At 49.5% G+C, this 19,638-nt stretch overlaps 1 protein-coding gene across 1 annotated transcript; it reads left to right on the forward strand.

The window, feature by feature from the left end:
• Window positions 1-1,252: 1,252 nt before the first annotated feature.
• On the forward strand, window positions 1,253-2,218 carry LOC127046954 (olfactory receptor 52B2-like). Its single transcript, XM_050944724.1, has one exon. The coding sequence runs from the start codon at window positions 1,253-1,255 to the stop codon at window positions 2,216-2,218; it is 966 nt and encodes a 321-aa protein (XP_050800681.1).
• The last annotated feature ends 17,420 nt before the right edge of the window (window positions 2,219-19,638 follow it).

A 19,638-nucleotide genomic window follows, 5' to 3' on the forward strand; every position in this document is an offset into this window, starting at 1 on the left:
TTGAGTGTTGGTTGGGTCAAGGCCACAGGCCAGTAGGATCCATCAAGAGGACTATGAAAGATAGAGGTTCTGTTCTCATCCCATTATAAACTGGGAGTGACTCGGCAGTTGTGAGTGTGAAACTGGGGTAAGTGCCAGAAGAACCAGTCATCTGGCTGCTTTAACTCACTTTCACAGTCACTGCTTGTGACCTGAAAAGAACTAGCAAATGTGCGGAGGAGAGATTCTGCTGTGGGCAGCAACACCAGGAGGACATGCCCTGCTTCACCTGGGGCCAGAACCATTCAAACCATCTTCCCTCTTCTGGAATGGAGGTGGTATGTCAGAGGGGCAGTACGTAACTTGTGGTGGGTCACCAGTGTGGTTAGATGTTTGGTTGTGAATGAGTGTGTTCTCCCTTTGTCCTGTCCTAACTCTGTGCAGACAGCTGCACAGCAGACCTCCAGCGAACCACCCAATGACCACAAGATCCGTTAAGGTACAAAGGCACTCAGCCAAGTTTATTGTCGATGAAGCATAATACTGGTATCCTGCAGACTCTACTGGACAATTAATACATGTATGGACATTAGAATGAACCAGCTCAGTGAACAGTGGGACTTTCCATTCCTCATTAGGATAGACAAAGACATTCCCTTTGAGGCTCCATTTCATACATCAATACAAACAAGTTACATACTGACCCTCTAACGTAGTAAATTGTCACCCTCTGACGTAGCTGGTTACCACCCATCACATTGTACGTCTCTACCCGTCACACTCTCATCCTGACCATATCTTTAGAATGGATCACCATGTTCCTCTCATCTTTAGGGAACGTGTTGGTATGGAGATGTTCTGGTACTACCCATCTGGAATGAGTTTGCCTGAGTGCTCTGTGCCCAGCACCTCTTAGAAATGTCTGGTTTTCAAATATCAGCCATGTGCTTGCCAGATACTGTGAGCAGGGCCTATCTCTAGCTCACAGCCTAATTTTGTTTTGTATCAGCAAGGCTTTGATTAGTTTAGCTCAGGCCTCACACCTCATACTAGGCCTCTGACACAAGGGCTTATGTCTCAGCCTCTCTTCCTACTACAGTTCCGCAGCACAAATGTGTTTCTGGATTTACGGTCCCACATGACAGGCAGCTGTCACACAATGAAGTTTTGATGGCATCTATGATTCCAGTCCTAGCTGACACGCGAGTTCTCACTGATTTTCTCTTTTGCTGTTAGTTACAGGAAACTGAATAGAAGACCCAAGTGATGGTACATGATGCCAGTTGACAATCACACCTTCTTTTATCCTGTAACTTACATTCTGACTGGCATCCCGGGTACGGAAGAGTCTCATGTCTGGATCGCCATCCCGTTCTGTCTAATGTACGTTGTGATACTTTTTGGGAACTCTCTCCTAATATTCATCATACTAACAGAACAAAGTCTCCATGAGCCCATGTATCTATTTGTGTCCATGCTGGCCACTGTTGATCTGCTGTTATCTACCACTACGGTGCCCAAGATGCTGGCTATATTCTGGTTCAGAGCGGGGGAAATTTCTTTTGCTGCTTGCCTGACCCAGATGTTTTTCATTCATGTCAGTTTCATTGCCGAGTCAGCCATCCTGCTGGCCATGGCATTTGATCGGTACGTTGCCATCTGCGACCCCCTGAGATACACCATCATACTAACCAAGTCTGTGATCGGGAAGATGGGGCTGGCAGTTGTCACAAGAAGTTTCTGTATAATTTTTCCTCTCATCGTTGTCATGAAGCAGCTGAAATTCTGCAGAACCAACCTCCTGCCTCATACTTATTGTGAGCATATGATCATAGCCAGGCTGGCCTGCAACAACATCAGAGTCCACATCTGGTATGGTGTAGCTGTGGCTATTTTAGTAATTGGTTTAGATGTTGTGCTCATTGCTGTATCATATGGGTTGATCCTCAGGACCGTCTTCCGGCTCCCCTCCAAGGAAGCCCGGCTCAAGGCTCTCCGCACCTGTGGCTCTCATGTCTGTGTTATACTGATGTTCTACGTGCCGGCTGTTTTCTCTTATTTTGCACACCAATTTGGGCACTTCATCCCAGGTTATATTCTCAACCTACTGGCCAACCTCTATGTGCTCATTCCCCCCATGTTAAACCCCATCGTTTATGGGGTGACAACAAAAGAGATCCTGAAACGGGTGATCAACTTCTTTTATCGATGCATCAGCAGAAGCTCCCTGCTAAGCTAAAGGAGTCAACAGAAAATGCTTTTGGCATTGGAAGTTAAAGCCAAGTTTTCACTGGAACTATACACATGTTTTTACTATGTACTTACACTTTGTAAGCTTGAAAGCTGATCTCTCTCACCAACAGAAGTTGGTCCAATGAAAGACATCACCTCCCCCACTTTGTTGCTCTAATATCCTGCAACTTACATGGCTGCAACAGCACTGCGCACTGCCAGAAAAGACAGCCAGATCGAATGAGTCTTGTTCTAAGTTGAAAGGAAACAGCAAAACATGGAAGAACAAATGTTAAAATCACCATGAGAGAGAGAGAGAGCACGGTGTGTGTATCTCCTCTCTGACTAGCTACATCTGAACTGGACTCTTTTCTGGATCATTAAGGAATGCAGCAGTCAAGGGGGCCATGCCATGGGCAAGTGGGAAGTGCCCTGGGCTGCACACTGGGATAAAGGGGCGCTAGTGTTGTTTCTGCCACTGACCTGCTGTGTCACCTTGGGTTAGTTTCTTTCCTCCTCAAACTTCTAAACTATTCTCAAGGTCACAGCTCTGCTGGCTTCAGTCCTCCATTCTGCAGCCAAGGCCTTTGTCCCAAGGACTTTGTGTTTGGCTGCCTTAAGGCACATTCCCATGGATTGGCCCGGTTTCCCCAGGCTGATCTTGCTCTCTTCCCTACACTCATGGCTTTTTGGGAGTGGCTGCGTAGGAGAGAGGTCAGGGGCGCTGTGGCCTGGTGCACTGGGCGAGGGACTCTTTTACACGTGATCTCTGGTCCCCCTGACTGTGGGAGACAGAAAGGGAGAATAGAACGGGTGTGTGTGATTAGCTGTTTCTTACGCTGTGCTTAAGGAACATTTTGCTGCTGAGGAGAACATGCTGACTCCTCCTGGGGCTTGGAGGCTTGTTTGGCCTTCTGCTAACGTCACACAACATCCAGCAGAAAAACTGTGGCAATCTATTATCATTTTATTCCCACCTTCCATTTCTGCAGATTTTGAGAAGAAATGTCTCATAAGAACATGAGAACAGTATCTACTGGGTCAGGGCAAAGCTCCGCAGCGGTCAGTGCCAGGTGCTTCAGGGGGGTGAACAGAACAGGACAATCATCAAGTGATCCATCCCTCTCGGCCCATCCTGGCTTCTGGTGGTCAGAGGTTTTGGGACAGCAGCGCCATGGGCTTGCATCACTGACTAGCTTGGCTTAAAACCATTGATGGACCTATCCTCCATTTACTTATCTTATTCTTTTTTAATCTTCTGGCCATCACAACACCCCCTGGCAATGAGTGCCACAGATTAGCTGTGTTCCATGAAAAAATATGTCCTCTTGTTTGAATTAAATCTGCTGCCTATTATTTCGTCAGTTAACCCTTGGTTTTTGCATTGTGAGGAAAAATAAATAAAATTTCTCTATTCACTTTCTCCGCACCAGTCATGATTTTATAGACCTCTGTTATATCCCCCCTTAGCTGTCTCTTTTCTAAGCTGAACGGTCGAAGCCATTTTAGTCTCTCCTCAAATGGTGTCATAAACAGATGGTTAAGGGTTAATGTCTCTTTTACCTGTAAAGGGTTAAGAAGCTCAGTGAACCTGGCTGACACCTGACCAGAGGACCAATGGGGGGACAAGATACTTTCAAATCTCGGTGGAGGGAAGTCTTTGTTTGTGCTGTTTGTTTTGTTCGTTGTTTGCTCTTGGGGCTAAGAGGGACCAGACATGCACCTCAGGTTTCTCCAACCTTTCTGAAACAGTCTCTGATGTAAAAAATAGTAAGTATTAGCTAGAAAAGGCAGATTAGTCTTATGTTTGTTTTCTTAACTTGTGAGTGTGTATTTTGCTGGAAGGATTTTTACCTCTGTTTGCTGTAACTTGAATCTCAGGCTGGGGTGGGGGGAGGGAAGTCCCTCTAGTCTATATGAGCTGAATATCCTGTAAACATTTTCCATCCTGATTTTACAGAGATAATTTTTACTTTTTTTTTCTTTAATTAAAAGCTTTCTTGTATAAGAACCTGACTGTTTTTTCCCTTGTTTAAGACCCCAGGAGACTGGGTCTGAACTCACCAGGGATTGGTGGGGGGAACAGGAGAGGGGGAAGGTTAATTTCTCTCTGTTTTAAGATCCAAGGAGTTTGGATCAGTGTAGCCTCTCAGGGTAACCCACTGAGGGGAAAGTCTGGGAGGGGGAAAGGAGGGGGGATGGTTTATTTCTACTTGTTTTAAGACTCAAGGGGTTTGGGTCTTGGGTTCCCGAGGGTAGGTTTTAGGGGAACAGAAAGTGTGCCAAACACTATGTTTTGGCTGGTGACAGCGCTATCAGATCTAAGCTTGGAATTAAGCTGAGAAGGGTCCATTCAGGTCTCCACTTTTTGGACACTAAAGTTCAAAGTGGGGAAAAATACCTTGACAAAGCCATTCTATACCCTTCATCATTTTTGTTGCCCTATTCTGAAACTTTTCGAGTTACACTATATCCTTTTTGAGATGCGGCTACTAGAACTGGGCATACTACTCAAGGTGTGGGCGTACCACGGATTTATACGCTGGCAATATGACATTTTCTCTCCATTTCCTAATGGTTCTTAACAGTCTATTTGCCTTTGTGACCACTGCTGTGCCGAGAGCAGAAGTTTTCAGAGAACTGTCCACGGTGACTCTACAATCTCTTTATTGAGTGGTAATAGCTAATTTAGACCCCATCCTCATATATGTGTGGTTAGGATGATTTATTCCAGTGAGCAATATTTTCCAATTATCAATGCTGAATTTCATTGGCCATTTCATTGCTTAGTCATCCAGTTTTGTAAGATTCCTCTGTAACTGTTCAGTTAGCTTTAGATTTAACTATCTTAAATAATTTTGTATCCTCTCCAAACTTTGCCACTTCACTGTTCATTCCCCTTTCTGTATCATTAAGGAATGTGTTGAACAGCACTGGTCACAGTACAGATCCTTGGGGGAACCCATTGATTACCTCACTCCATTGTGAAAATGGACCATTTATTCCCCTTTGTTTCCTATATTTTAACCAGTTACTGATCCACAAGGAGGCCTTCCGTCTTATCCCATGACAGCTTACTTTGCCTAAGAGCCTTCGGGAAGGGACCTTGTCAAAGGCTTTCTGAAAGTCCAAGTGCACTATAGCTACTGGATCACTGTTCTCCACATTCTTGTTGATGCCCTACAGAATTCAGTAGCTTCGTGAGGCGTCATTTCCCTGCCCAATACCGTGTTAACTCTTCCCTGACATTTTCATAGAGTCATAGATTCATAGACTCTAGGACTGGAAGGGACCTCGAGAGGTCATCGAGTCCAGTCCCCTGCCCTCATGGCAGGACCAAATACTGTCTAGACCAGCCCTGATATATATTTATCTAACCTACTCTTAAATAGCTCCAGAGATGGAGATTCCACAACCTCCCTAGGCAATTTATTCCAGTGTTTAACCACCCTGACAGTTAGGAACTTTTTCCTAATGTCCAACCTAAATCTCCCTTGCTGCAGTTTAAGCCCATTGCTTCTTGCTCTATCCTTAGAGGTTGAGGTGAACAAGTTTTCTCCCTCCTCCTGATGACACCCTTTTAGATACCTGAAAACTGCTATCTGCTAACTGATATTGCGTTTATCTTTTTAAGCCATTGGAGATACTTGGTGCTAGCAGTCCCAGATGGGCCATAAGCCATTGTAGGCAATCTCATTATACCATCCCCTCCATCAACTTATCCAGCTCACTTTGCAGATGAGGAAATTTCTGGAGGCAGAGTTGGTTTGAGGGGGGTGATAGGTTGGGATGGAGGGATCCTGTCTGGGGGTTACCCAGTCTGCAAGTGTGGAGCCAGGCTGGGGAGTGGGGGCAGGATGGGAGCAGGTCTCATAGAATCATAGAATATTAGGGTTGGAAGAGACCTCAGGAGGTTATCTAGTCCAACCCCTAATTCCCTACATTCATGGCTTTGAGGGAGTGGCTGGGTGGGAGAGAGGTCAGGGGTGCTGTGGCCTGGTGCACCGGGCGAGGGACTCATTGACACATGGTCTCTGGTTCCCCCGACTGTGGGAGAGAGAGAGGGAGAATAGAACGGGTGTGTGTGATTAGCTGTCAACTACCCGAAGGGAGTACCAAAAAGGATGGATCTAGACTTTTCTAAGTGGTGGCAGATGATAAATCAAGAAAGAATGGTCTCAAGTTGCAGTGGAGGAGGTCTAGGTTGGATATTAGGAAACACTGGGATAGTTTAGTTGGTACTGCTTTGAGCAGGGGGTTGGACTAACACTATTTCACTAGGAGGGTGGTGAAGCAATGGAATGGGCCTTTAAAAACTCTAAGGATGCAGATTCCACCACCTCCAATTTGTCCAGGTCACTCTGGTCCCTACCATCCAGCACATCTACCTCTCTCCCTCAGTTTAGTGTCATCTGTAAACTTGCTGAGGTGCAATTCATCCCACCATCCAGATCAATAATGAAGATGTTGAACAAAACCGGCCCCAGGACTGACTGTATCAAAGCTTTGCCTAAGTCAAGATACATCATGTCACCGCCTTCCCCATATCCACAGAGCCAGTTAACTCGTCATAGAAGACAATCAGGTTGGTCAGGCATGACTTGCTCTTGGTGAATCTATGCTGACTATTCCTGATCACCTTCCTTTCCTCCAAGTGCTTCAACATGGATTCCTTGAGGACCTGCTCCATGATTTTTCCAGGGACTGAGGGAGGCTGACCTGTCTGTAGTTCCCTGGATTCTCCTTCTTCCCTTTTTTAAAGATGGGCACTATGTTTGCTTTTTTCCAATCGTCCTGGACCTCCCCCGACTGAGGTTTGTACCTCAATGAACTGGAAGTTCACAATCTGTTTAATTTTTCCATTTTTCCAGTAGCTTCTGGTTGGGGCTGGGGGGCCCCTCTGGATCGGGAAGAAGGAGGCAGGTAAAGAGTTAGTTACAGACCCTGTTACACACCAACTCTAGGTTCGTTGCCTCTTGCTCTCACTGTACATCACCGAAGGACAAGAGAAAAGGATCCTTCCTTTCTCCCCAAGCCAGTCCTGTAACCCCAGGGTAAAGTATCTGCATGGCAGGGAGATGGAGACCCTGGATGACATCCATACAGGCTGTGAATATGGGGTGGGACTCAGGAGATCTGCATTCTATTCCCACACTCTGCCACCACCCTGCTGGAGAACCTTGGGCCAATCACTTTGTCTCCCTGTAACTCAGTTTCCTCTTCTTTAAAATGGGAATAATTACACTGACATCCTTTATAGACTGCTTTGAGATTCACTGATGAAACAGCTGCATATTATTTTTAATCTTGTTTCCAGTGGGGCCCAAAGGCCTGTGCCTGGCACTTCCCAAACTGAGACGTGATCCCTGTACTGAGGAGCTTACAAACTAGACATCACACCAAGGCCAAGCAGAATCTGACCAGAGGAACTGGCCCATTGCTGGGTTCACATTCCCATTATTCACCAATTCACTAATTCCAAGGCCTGAAGTGCTCATCCAGTCTGATCCCCTGCATCTCACAGGCTGGAGACCTGCTCCCAAATAACTGCCAGAGCAGAAATTTTAGAAAAACGTCCCATCTTGATTGAACAATGGTCAGTGATAGAGAATCCACCACAACCCTTATAAATTGTTCCAATGGTTATTTCCTCTCGCTGTTAGAAATCTCCGCTTTATTCCCGGTCTGAATGTGTCCAGCTTCTACTTCTAGCACTGGATTGTGTGAGACCTGTCTAGCCTGTTGTTATATGTGTGTGCCCTGCGTAGGTACTTACACACTAGGAACAGACTTAACTTTCTCCTTGTTAAACTAAACCGATTGGGCTCTTTGAGCCTATCACTGTCAGGCAGGGTTTCTAATTCTTTATTCATTCTCATGGCCCTTCTCTGAACCCTCCCCGATGGATCAGCATCTTTCTTGGGTCTGTCCATTTCGGGGAGCAGGGAGGTAGGGGCTGCCAGTGCTGTTGCTGCTCACAAAGACATCATCGGTGATGTCACAGTCAGCCCAGACCGGGGAGCAGTGCGGTGAACTGCTGGAGAAGCAGGAGGGGCAGGAGGGAGCTGGTGCCTTCGGAGTAGAGAGGTGGCAGCTGGTATGAATGATTTGGGCCTGGATTCTGGCATTTGCATGGCAGGGGGAGGTCAGTTCCCCTCTCCTGCTTCCCCCTACCCATGGATCTATGATCACAACAGCAAAAACAATACTAAAAATTTCACCACAGTGAAGCAAACCCAGCCCCCCTGTCATAAACGGATAGTAAGGAGTTAATAGAACAAAATTACTTCATATCTCCTTTGCCTAGAAAGGGTTAACAGCATCAGTGAGCCTGGCTGTCACCTGAGCAGAGGACTGATAAGGGGACAGGATAATTTCAAATCTTGAGGGAGGGAAGTTTCTGTGTGTGCTGTTAGATTTGGTTGTTGTTCTCTCTGGGGGCTCAGAGGGACCAGACGTGCAACCAGGTTTCTCTCCAATCTCCGTGATACAGGTTCTTATAGATCCAGAATAGTAAGTACTCGGTAAATAAAGCGAGTTAGGCATATGTTTGTTTTCTTTATTTGCAAATGTGTATTTGGCTGGAAGGAGTTCAAATCTGTATTTTGCTGAAAGGATTTTAATTTGTACTTGTATACTTAGGCTGGGAGGGTATTCCCAGTGTCTATAGCTGAAAGACCCTGTAACATATTCCATCTTAAATTTACAAAGATAATTTTTACTGTTTTTTCTTTCTTTAATTAAAAGCTTTTCTTGTTTAAGAACCTGATTGTTTTTTTTATTCTGGTGTGAGATCCCAGGGGACTGGGTCTGGATCCACCAGGGAATTGGTGGGGAGAAAGGAGGGAAGGGGGAGAGAAAGGTTAATTTCTCTCTGTGTTAGGGTTCCTTTCTCTCTCAGGGAGAGTCTGGGAGGGGGAGAGAGAAGGAGAGGGGAAGGTGGATTTTCCTCTCTGTTTTAAGATTCAAGGAGTTTGAATCACAGTGATCTTCCAGGGTAACCCAGGGAGGGGAAGTCTGGGAGAGGCAATCGGTGAGGGAAAGGGTTTACTTTCCTTGTGTTAGGATCCAGAGGGTCTGGGTCTTGGGGGTCCCCTGGCAAGGTTTTGGGGGGACCAGAGTGTACCAGGCACTGGAATTCCTGGTTGGTGGCAGCGCTACAACTACTAAGCTGGTAATCGACCTTAGAGGAATTCATGCTGGTACCCCATCTTTTGGCCGCTAACGTTCAGAGTGGGGAATTGTACCATGACGCCCCCGCACTCTGGCTCTCCTGGGCCCTCGCTGAGCCTCCCTAAGCATGGCTGACAGAGGAGAGAACACCATAGCCTGCTGTGATGTTATTGACATAATGTATAGGTCAGTGTTGCGCCCACTGTTATGTATTTGTAGAAACTATTGTATAAAGATTGTCGTGTAAGGGGTCTATGGAGAGGTTAGGGTTTGCTGGTTATGATTATGCTGTCTATGTGTGTATCATTTTTATAGCTGAAGTTATGAATACTGGCTCTATACTGTCTGTAGTTCAAACTTATGCTGTGCTTCAGGGTGACACCCCAGAAAAGTTGGTCTCAGCTCTGCCTAGCCTGCTTGATGGCCCTTTAAGGACCATCAGCTATACAGTTGACCCATTGAGAGAAGGCAGATAGGCCTTGTAACTCAGCAAAGTATGCAGGGACTTCCCCATGTGACTCCAGACTCCCTTTTGCTGTAATTTTCCACACTAAGAACTAAGAGGTTCTTACACCTGGAAAAGCCTATAAAAGGCTGATGCCTCATCTCCATCTTGTCTTCAGTCCTGCTTCTTACCTCTGGGGGGACTTTGCTACAAATGGAAACTCTGAACAAAGGACTGATGACCCATCAGAGACTTGATTTGAACCTGCAAGTTTATTCTATCACTACTACAAACCTGAACTAAGAACTTTGCCATCATTGTATGTAATTGATTCCATTTAACCAATTCTAGCTCTCATCTGTATCGTTTTTCCTTTATGAATAAACCTTTAGATTTTAGATTCTAAAGGTTTGGCAACAGCATGATTTGTGGGTAGGATCTGATTTGTATATTGACCTGGGTCTGGGGCTTGGTCCTTTGGGATTGGGAGAACCTTTATTATTTTACTGGGCTGTTGGTTTTCATAACCATTTGTCCCCATAACGAGTGGCACTGGTGGTGAGACTGGGAAACTGGAATGTCGAAGAGAATTGCTTGTGTGATTTGTGGTGAGCCAGTGGGGTGAAACCAAAGTCCTCTCTGTCTGGTTTGGTTTGCCTTAGAGGTGTAAAATCCCCAGTCTTGGGCTGTAACTGTCCTGCTTTAAGCAATTTGTCCTACATTGGCAATCTCAGTTGGGTCCCACCAGAACCAGCATCGTTACACCTGCCCAGTCATTGCCGCCAACCCGTGCATCATCCGAGTCATGGTGAAACCCCCCATGGTGAAGGAGGAGTTTGTTGGGAAGCCAGAGGGCCCTGCACTCCCACTCTGCAGTCAGCCGTGACTCTCAGCCAGCGTGTAAAACAGAAGGTGTATTTGTAGAAGGAACAGAATGTAGAACAGAGCTTGTTAGCATAGAAATCAGTGACTTTCAGCAAAGTCCATCTTGGAGGGACCCTGGGCCGGACACCCCAGACTCCCCTCTCTCCAAATCCATGACAACGGACTTCCCTGATTCCACCCGCCCAACTTCCAATGTGCACATTGCTCCTCCTCCTGCTCTTTGTCTCCCTTCCCAGGCAAAGTGTCACCTGGTTGCATCCTGCTCCTGGGTCTCAGGTGATGAAGGGCACCGGCCATTGCTATGTGCAGGCAGCTGGAGCCGCCTCACTTGGCCCCAAGGGCCTCAGCAGAAAAGTCTCACACCCTTATTCCCACCACCTAGGCATTGGTGCCACACTCAGAGAAACTGAGGCACACACAGTATTCATGCAAAATTGTAAGACCCAAATAAGCTTGCATACAACATAATAAGGAGGAAAAACCAACATTGTCACAGGTGTGTCCTAGTGCCTAAGGGCCATATAGACTGATATTCAAGACCCGTGGTCCCTGACACCCAGACAGGAATGGAGGCAGAGTCAAACAGGCCCATGGCAGCCTTCTCTCCTGGCACCCTTTACTATTGCCGCCGATCAAATATGCGCTGAGAAGAGAAATTCTCTGACTCAGCCCCTCGCTGACAGATGCAATCAGCAACTCTGACCGGGCCGTTAAAAATCTGGATGGTGGTGCAGCGGGGTTAAGCCAGGCTCCCTGCCTACCCTGGCTCTGAGGGGCTTCCAGAAGCAGCCAGCATGTCAGGCCACAGGCGGGGGGTGTCCACGGGGCTCCCAGGGTTCTCCTCACCCCAAGTGCCAGCCCCACAGCTACCATAGGCAGGGAACTGTGGCCAATGGGATCTGCAGGGTTGGCTCCTCTGGACTGGGACAGCACGCACTATTCAGCGTCTCCTGGCTGAGCCTCTGCCTAGGAGCCAGAGAGACATGCAGGCTGCTTCCAGGAGCCATCTGAGGTAAGCACCACCTGCACCCCAAAACTTGTCCTGCACCCCAGTCCCCTTCCTCAGCCCAGAGACCCCTCCCATACTCCAAACTCCTCCTTCCTGGCCCCTCCTCGGATCTTGCACTCTCAGCCGGAGTCCTCACCTCCTCCTGCACCTCCAACCCCCTGAGAGTATGAGCAAGGGTGGGGGAGAGCAAGTGAGGGAGGGAGCAGGGTTGGAGGGAGCAGGGGGCAGGGCCTCGGAGAAGGGGAGGGGCAATGCAAGGGTGTTCAGTTTTCTGCAATCGGAAAGTTGGCATCTCTATCCGCCACTCCTGTTTGGATGCTGAGCTTGTGTCATCCAGGGTCTGGTTTTTCACAGCTGCTGAGCACCCGCCACGCCAGTGGCAGAGAGTGGGAGCTGAGAGAGCTCAGCACCTCTTGAAATCTTGGCTGAGGTGTGTCCTAGGTTGGGGGCTCCCAAATCAGCAGCTCGTTTTTGGAAAGTTCCAGCTCCATCTGTTGTTAAACATCAATTCTCACAGAACATAGATGCTGTGCAGTAGGTTAACCTTGCACCTTGGTTGGGGAACCTGGAAACCACCAGACTGGATGAGAGCTGGGTCCAGCTAGCCCAGTAGCCTGTCCCCAGCAGTGGCCAGCACCGGATGCCAGAAGAAGCTGTGAGAATCTCTCATGAGGGGGATATGGGGTAATCTTCCCCTCACACCCTGCGTCCCATCCTTATTTCTAACAGAGATTGGCTTAAACCTAGATCCATGGGGGTCACTCTCCCTTCCAAAATGTATGTGGTCATTAACTCTGGTAACTCTTCTCTCCTGGCACCTGGTTCCTTTTAAATCATTGCTGGAGTCTGGACAGTGGAGGCCAGGGAGCGCTGACTGGGGGAGGCTCTTCTGGGGCCCAGAGTCTGTCCACGTACCGATAAGAATTTATTATTATTTTCACCCCTGTAGACAGAACAATTCTGTCTGTTGTAATGTTCCTTCATTTACCTCCAAGTGGTGTTGATTGTCTGCAGTTGTCTCTTATGATTTTCCATTGACAATCTTGGAGTGGAGCAAGGCTGGAGAACTGAGCCTGGCATAACATTCCTGGCTAACCAGGATGCAGTGACAACATCCTCCTGGAAGGGACATCACCAAGACACACTATGCCCTGGTGACTAACATCTGCTTCAAGTCCATAAAACTCACTGTCAGTATCAATATGTTATTCCTTTATTATTACCCAGACATGCCTTTTACAATGGTTATGAAGTTTGACGAGTTACAAGCTTTCTGCACACATCTTACATGCTACTCTTTATGGGTAAATATTCCGTAAGGCTTGTGTGTGGTGTAGAGAGTTTGTTAGGCCTGAGATATGAGCTGTTTGCAAAGAACAGGGAACTGTTTGCCAGGGCCTCAGTGTCACAAGGACTTTTCTAAATAACGTGCAAAAGGAGAAATAATCAGATCAAACAAGTCAGAGGAGGAAAGGGTTAATTCTCTGCTGCTTTTCCCCACCTGAGCCAGTCACAGAGGCAGGTCCCTGGGGCTCCGTGCTGGCTCTGAGTCCCTGCTGGGATTCCCAGGGCAGCAGTATAAATATCCCTGTACCTCAGCCCTGGTCAGTGCGGTTTCCCTGCCGCCTGCAGCTCCCCGACCCGGTCACAGGCAGAGATTCCTCCTCCCCAGCTGGGGCCGGAGCCTGGTGAGTTGTTTGCGTGGATTGAATCTGTGAAGGAGCGAATGGAAACACATGAAACCTAGGAAATGTTGAGCTGGAGTTGGCTAGAATGGGGGTGCATAACTCTGACTGCAGGGGCAGGACGGGAGCCGGGGCTCTGAGATACGCTCCTGTGACTGCGCTGAGGTTTGGTGTTGGGAAGAGGTCGCCGGGTTACCCTGATCCACTCCCACGGACGTCACTGGGGTCTTGCTGTTGAACTCAGTGGGCTCTGGACTGGGCCGTTCTAGGTTAATGTGACTGTTCAGAGTAAATCTACTCAGACCCTGTAATATTCTACACCCGAAATCCCGAGGCCTTCACTCAGGCAACACTTCCATTAACTCCATAAGGACCCCAGGACTGGGTCAATTCTGGTTTGCAGAAATCAGCTGGTTTCAAGGAGCTAAGCTGTGAATGTCCGGACTATAGGACCCAGGAGCAGCCGATTATAAGAGTTGATTTGATACGGATGTCCCACTTACTGCAGCTGTTGTTCTCTGCGGCAGAGCTGCGGGCAGGGCTCGGCTTGAAATGCTGCAGGGGCCCAGCTGCGCCGCTGTGGTGAGTTCTCAAAGATGCTCTGAGCCAACGTTCTGCAAACGTGGCCACCGGGGGGTTTCTCTTCAGCCACGACAGCTTCCTCAGTGGTGATGGGGGGCAGGCAAAGCATCGGCCCCTCTCCCCTCCCTTCCTGTTCCTCCTGGATGCGCTGCCCTGCGCGGCCCCTGGAGACAGGTGGGCACAGAGCTGCAGGAGCACGGTGAGTTCTCCACCTGGGGGGCCGGGGACAATGAGCCTTGGGCTGCTGCCCGGGGGTGGTCGGGAGGTGGGCTCCAGTGGCAGGACTCAGTGGCTGCGTGGACCATGGCTCCAGCCATGGACCTTCAGGTGCCAACACCCAGCTCTGCCTGCAGGGTTTTGGACGCTGACCGCCAGCTCTGGACATGGGGTCCTGGCATTCGGCCATGGGGCTTCAGTTCAGGCTCCAACTCCTGGCCACAAGGCGGCAGGCTCCTATTCCCACTTCTGGCCACTTGGCACTGGCCCCAGGCACTGACCTCCATGGCCGCCCCTGGCCCCGGACACCAACCACAGGTGCATGCTCCTGGCTGCTGGCCCCAGGCACTGATCCCCAGCCTTGGGTGTGCAGCAGCAGGCACTGGCCCCAGGCTCCGATCCCTGGGCATGTAGCAGCAGCCGCTGATCCCTGGTGTGCGCCGATCCCTGGGCCCAAGTGTGCACTGATCCCCAGGAGTGCAGCAGCAGGCACTGGCCCCAGGCTCCGATCCCCGGGCATGTGGCAGCAGCCGCTAATCCCTGGTGTGTGCCGATCCCCAGGTGTGCAGCAGCAGGCACTGGCCCCAGGCTCCGATCCCCGGGCATGTGGCAGCAGTCACTGATCCCTGATGTGCACCGATCCTCAGGCCCAAGTGTGCACCGATCCCCGGGTGCGCAGCAGAGGGTGCTGCCCATGGATGTGGACACTGACCCGTGGTTCTGGCCATGCAGCCCAGGACTCCAGCACCCAGCTCCAGGCTTTGTCCCACATGGCAGTGGGCACAGACCCTGGGCTCCAACTCCCTGTTAGGGTATAGATATTCAGGCCTGTCTGCAAAGGCCTACACTTTAAGAACTTAGGTGTATGTTTATCACTTAGCTAGTTACAGGGGTATAAAAAGAAAGACTCAAAATCACAGTTCGCCTGTGTAAGGGCCTTTTCTCACTGGGATAGTCTGAGGAATTTGGCTAAGCAGCAGAGGCAGCCATAAACTGGGGGCTTGGCTACACTGGAGAGTTGCAGCGCTGGTGGTGGGTTTACAGCCCTGCAACTTACTCTGTGTCCACACTTGCAAGGCACATACAGCGCTGCAACTCCCTGGCTGCAGCGTTGGCTGTACACCTGGTCTGCTTGGGGTGTAACAATTCCAGCGCTGGTGATGCAGCGCTGCTCATCAAGTGTGGCCAGCAAAAGCGCTGTTATTGGCCTCCAGGGTATTAGGAGGTATCTCACTTTTCAGCCACTCTGCTCATCGTTTCGCACTCCACTGCCCTGGGCTCAGGTGACCTGCCCTTTAAATGCCCTGGGAATTTTAAAAATCCCCTTCCTGTTTGCTCAGCCAGGTGTGGAGTGTAATCAATCTATCAATCATCAGTGACCATGCCTCCACGCACCAAACGAGCCCCAGCATGGAGCACTGGTGAGCTGCTGGACCTCATCAGTGTTTTTGGGGAGGAAGCTGTGCAGTCACAGCTGTGCTCCAGCCGTAGGAATTACGATACCTAAAGGCAGATATCAAAGTCCAGGCTGGAAAGGGGCCATGAACGGGACGCGGTGCAGTGCAGGGCTAAAGTGAAGGAGCTGCGGAGTGCCTATTGCAAAGCCCGCAAGGGAAACCGCTGCTCAGGTGCTGCCCCCACGACCTGCCGTTTTTACAAGGAGCTGGATGCAATACTTGGGGGTGACCCCACTGCCAATCCGAGGACCACGATGGACAGTTCAGAGCAGGGAGAGGAGGGGGAGGGGGTAGAGGAAACTGAGAGTGAGGGTACTGGGATGAGGGGAGACACCCCGGAGTCCCAGGAGGCATGCAGCCAGGAGCTCTTCTCAAGCCAGGAGGAAGCTAGCCAGTCACAGCAGCTGGAACTTGTTGGTGAAGGACAAGCAGAGGAGCGGGTTCCCGGAAAGCAGCTTTTATTTTAAGGATGGAAATGTTTCAAGAGGAGGGGGGTTAGGGCTGCATGCATGCATGACTAGATGTGGAATTGCCCATTGATGTGGTCTATCACGTCGCAGTAATGGGCCTCTGAAATCTCTTCAAAAGTTGCAGCCAGAGCGTGGGCAATGCGCTTGCGCGAGTTCATAGGGAGAGCCACTGTGGTCCTTGTCCCAGTCAGGCTAACGCGTCCATGCCAATGTGCCGTGGGGCATAGGGGGACCATTGCTGCACACAGGCAAGCTGCATAGGGGCCAGGGTGGAATCCACATTGCTGGAGAAGACCTTCTCGCTCTTCCCAGGTGACCCGCAGCAGCAAGATATCTGGCAGGATAATATCCTGTGGAAAAGGTAGGGATAGTGTTCAGTGCAGGTCCGCCCCCCCGCCCAGCTCTCTGATTTCCCCAATGCACAGAAACCCCAGTGCAGCCCTGACCCAAACAGTTGCCCTTCCCAAGTGAGTCACGGCAGCAAGATGGCTTTCAGGAGTAACTCCTGTGGCAAATGTAGGGGTAGTGTTCAGTGCAGTTTCCCCCCAGCTGCCCTCTGTCTTCCCCAATGCACAGAAACCCCAGTGCAGCCTTGACCCAAGCAGTTGCCCTTCCCAGGTGAGCCGCGGCAACGAGATGGTTTCATTAATCACTCATTCCCCATTACTCACCATGTCTTCGCTGCTGTGGCCTCTCTGTGCTATGTTTGCTATGTGTAAAGGATGCTACAAATGGGACTAAAAACTCCTTAACTGTGATTATAAACAATGCAGCCTCTGTAATAAATGTTTCTCTTTCTGTTTTTTTTCTAAGTGTCCTTGAATAGTACCAGTAATCCCCCATCCCTATCACAGACAGCTGAAAAGCTACAGAACCTGAGGAGGAAACCAAGAAAAAGCAAAGAAGATTTGCTGAAAGCAGTTATGAATCAGTCTGCCAGAGAGAGTAAGAGGCTGCAGAACTGGAGAGTAAAAATTCAGCAGTGGAGGGAAACAGAAAGCAGGAGAAAGGAATTGGCTAAGAAGAAAAGCACAAAGCAGCTGATAAGCCTCCTGGCGCACCAAACGGAGTGTATGCAGTCACTCATAGGCATGCAGGCAGAGCACTGCCGTGCTGCCCCCCCCATCCCAAAGCTCTCTCCCTTGTGCCCCAATGTCAGCTCAAAACCCCCTTCTCCAGCATCCAGATTCTTACCACCACCAGTTGCCCCCAACACCTGTACGTTCACCTACCAGCCCTGAGAACTACGACCCTTACCCTCTGCAATCAACCCCCATAACCATGCAGCATTTTCATCCTGAAGTGCAGCAGGTATTGCACAGCACTCCAGGCAGGACATATTCAAACCTGTGACTGTACAGTTCACCACCCTACCCCCCTGTCCTTTTACTTACTGTCTTTTCAATAAATGATTTCTTGGCTTTTAAAACAGTTTTTATTATTGCAGAAAGTGAAAGATACTGTACCCCAAGGAAAAAACAGGCACTGCAAATCATTGTAACCACTGCACTTCACTCCCATGCAAGGCACCAAACATTACTGTTGGCTTTCGGCCTCAAATTGCTCCCTTAAGGCATACCTAATCCTTGTAGCCCTGTGCTAGGCCTCTCTAGTAGCCCTGCTCTCTGGCTGTGCAAATTCAGCATCCAGGTGTTGAACCTCGGAGGTCCTTTCCTCACTGAATGTTTCACCCTTCCCTTCACAAATATTATGGAGGGTACAGCACGCAGATATAACCGCAGGGATGCTGCTTTCCCCCAAGTCTAACTTCTCATGAAGAGATCTCCAGCATCCCTTTAAACGGCTGAAAACACACTCCACAGTCATTCTGCACTGGCTCAGCCTGTAGTTGAACTGGTCCTTGCTCCTGTCAAGCTTCCCTGTATACAGTTTCATGAGCCAAGGCATTAACGGGTAAGCGGGGTCTCCAAGGATCACAATGTCCCCTACTGTGATCTTGTGGTCTGGGAAAAAAGTCCAGGCCTGCAGCTTCCTGAACAGGCCACTGTTCCGAAAGATGCGTGCATCATGCACCTTTCTGGGCCAGCCTGTGTTAATGTCAATGAAACGCCCCTGGTGCTCCACAAGTGCCTGGAGAACCATAGAGAAATACCCCTTCCAATTAATGTACTCAGATGCCAGGTGAGGTGGTGCCAGAATAGGAATATGAGTCCCATCTATCGCCCCTCCACAGTTAGGGAAACCCATTTGTGCAAAGCCATCTAGAATGTCCTGCACGTTCCCCAGAGTCACGGTTCTTCTTAGCAGGATGCGGTTAATGGCCCTGCAAATTTGCATCAACACTATTCCAGCGGTCGACTTTCCCACTCCAAACTGGTTCGCGACCGATTGGTAGCTGTCTGGAGTTGCCAGCTTCCAGATTGCAATAGCCACCCGCTTCTCCACTGACAGGGCAGCTCTCAATCTCGTAGCCTTGCGCCGCAGGGTGGGGGCGAGCTCAGCACACCGTCCCATGAAAGTGGCTTTTCTCATCCGAAAGTTCTGCAGCCACTGCTCATCATCCCAGACTTGCAGGACGATGTGATCCCACCACTCAGTGCTTGTTTCCCAAGCCCAAAGGCGGCGTTCCGTGGTGCTGAGCATGTCCGTTACTGCCACAAGCAATTTATTGTCACACGCGTCAGGCGAATCGATATCATCATCGGACTCCTCACTGTCACTTTGGAGCTGAAGGAATAGCTCAACTGTCAAACGTGAGGTGCTGGCGACATTCATCAGCAAAGTCCTCAGGAGCTCGGGCTCCATTTCCCACAGAAATGGCGCTGCAGACTCACAACGGCGCCAAACAGCTGGGATGTGAAGTGATGCACCATGGGGCTTGGGACAGGAAGCGGAATGACCCACACCCTTCCGTCCCCTTCCCACAACCCACGGCGCCAAAATGGGACGAGGTGCTCTGTGGGATAGCTGCCCACAATGCACCACTCCCAACAGCACTGCAAATGTGGCCACATTGCAGCGCTGGTAGCTGTCAGTGTAGCCACAGTGCAGTGCTGTCCCTACACAGCTGTACGAAGACAGCTGTAACTCCCAGCGCTGCACATCTCCAAGTATAGCCATACCCTGGGAAGCGAACAGTCACGTCCTCACATTCCAAATTGGTCACATTGAAATAAGGTGCTATTGGGCTGTTAGGGATGTAAGCAGAGGCAGGATGAGCTCTACCCTGATATCTGGTGGTGAACTGTAGAGAGTGTGGAAAGAATTTCAGGAACTGCATTGGCATCCACCCCCCACTTAGCATAACCCCATAGCAGCTTGGGATGGTGATTTTAATAGCTCTGGGATCCCCAATTTCTTTGTTATTGGGGCAGGAGGAAAAAAAAAGTTTGTCACCCTGATTGTGTGAATGGGGAGCTGTGGAACTGCTTTGTGACAGAAATGACTCAACCTCATTTGAGTGATACTTGCTAAACATGGGGCATGGGTTCCAAAACCCCCTGAATTGAGAGAGGTTGGGGACTGGTGTGTGTACCTAATGGTA

Source organism: Gopherus flavomarginatus, chromosome 1, assembly GCF_025201925.1.
Source record: "Gopherus flavomarginatus isolate rGopFla2 chromosome 1, rGopFla2.mat.asm, whole genome shotgun sequence".
In the NCBI taxonomy this organism is placed as follows: Eukaryota; Metazoa; Chordata; order Testudines; family Testudinidae; genus Gopherus; species Gopherus flavomarginatus.

What these genes read in the sequence shown, in the direction of transcription:
- LOC127046954 (XM_050944724.1), top strand. Translation starts at nt 1,253, where the DNA reads ATGATGCCAGTTGACAATCACACCTTCTTTTATCCTGTAACTTACATT.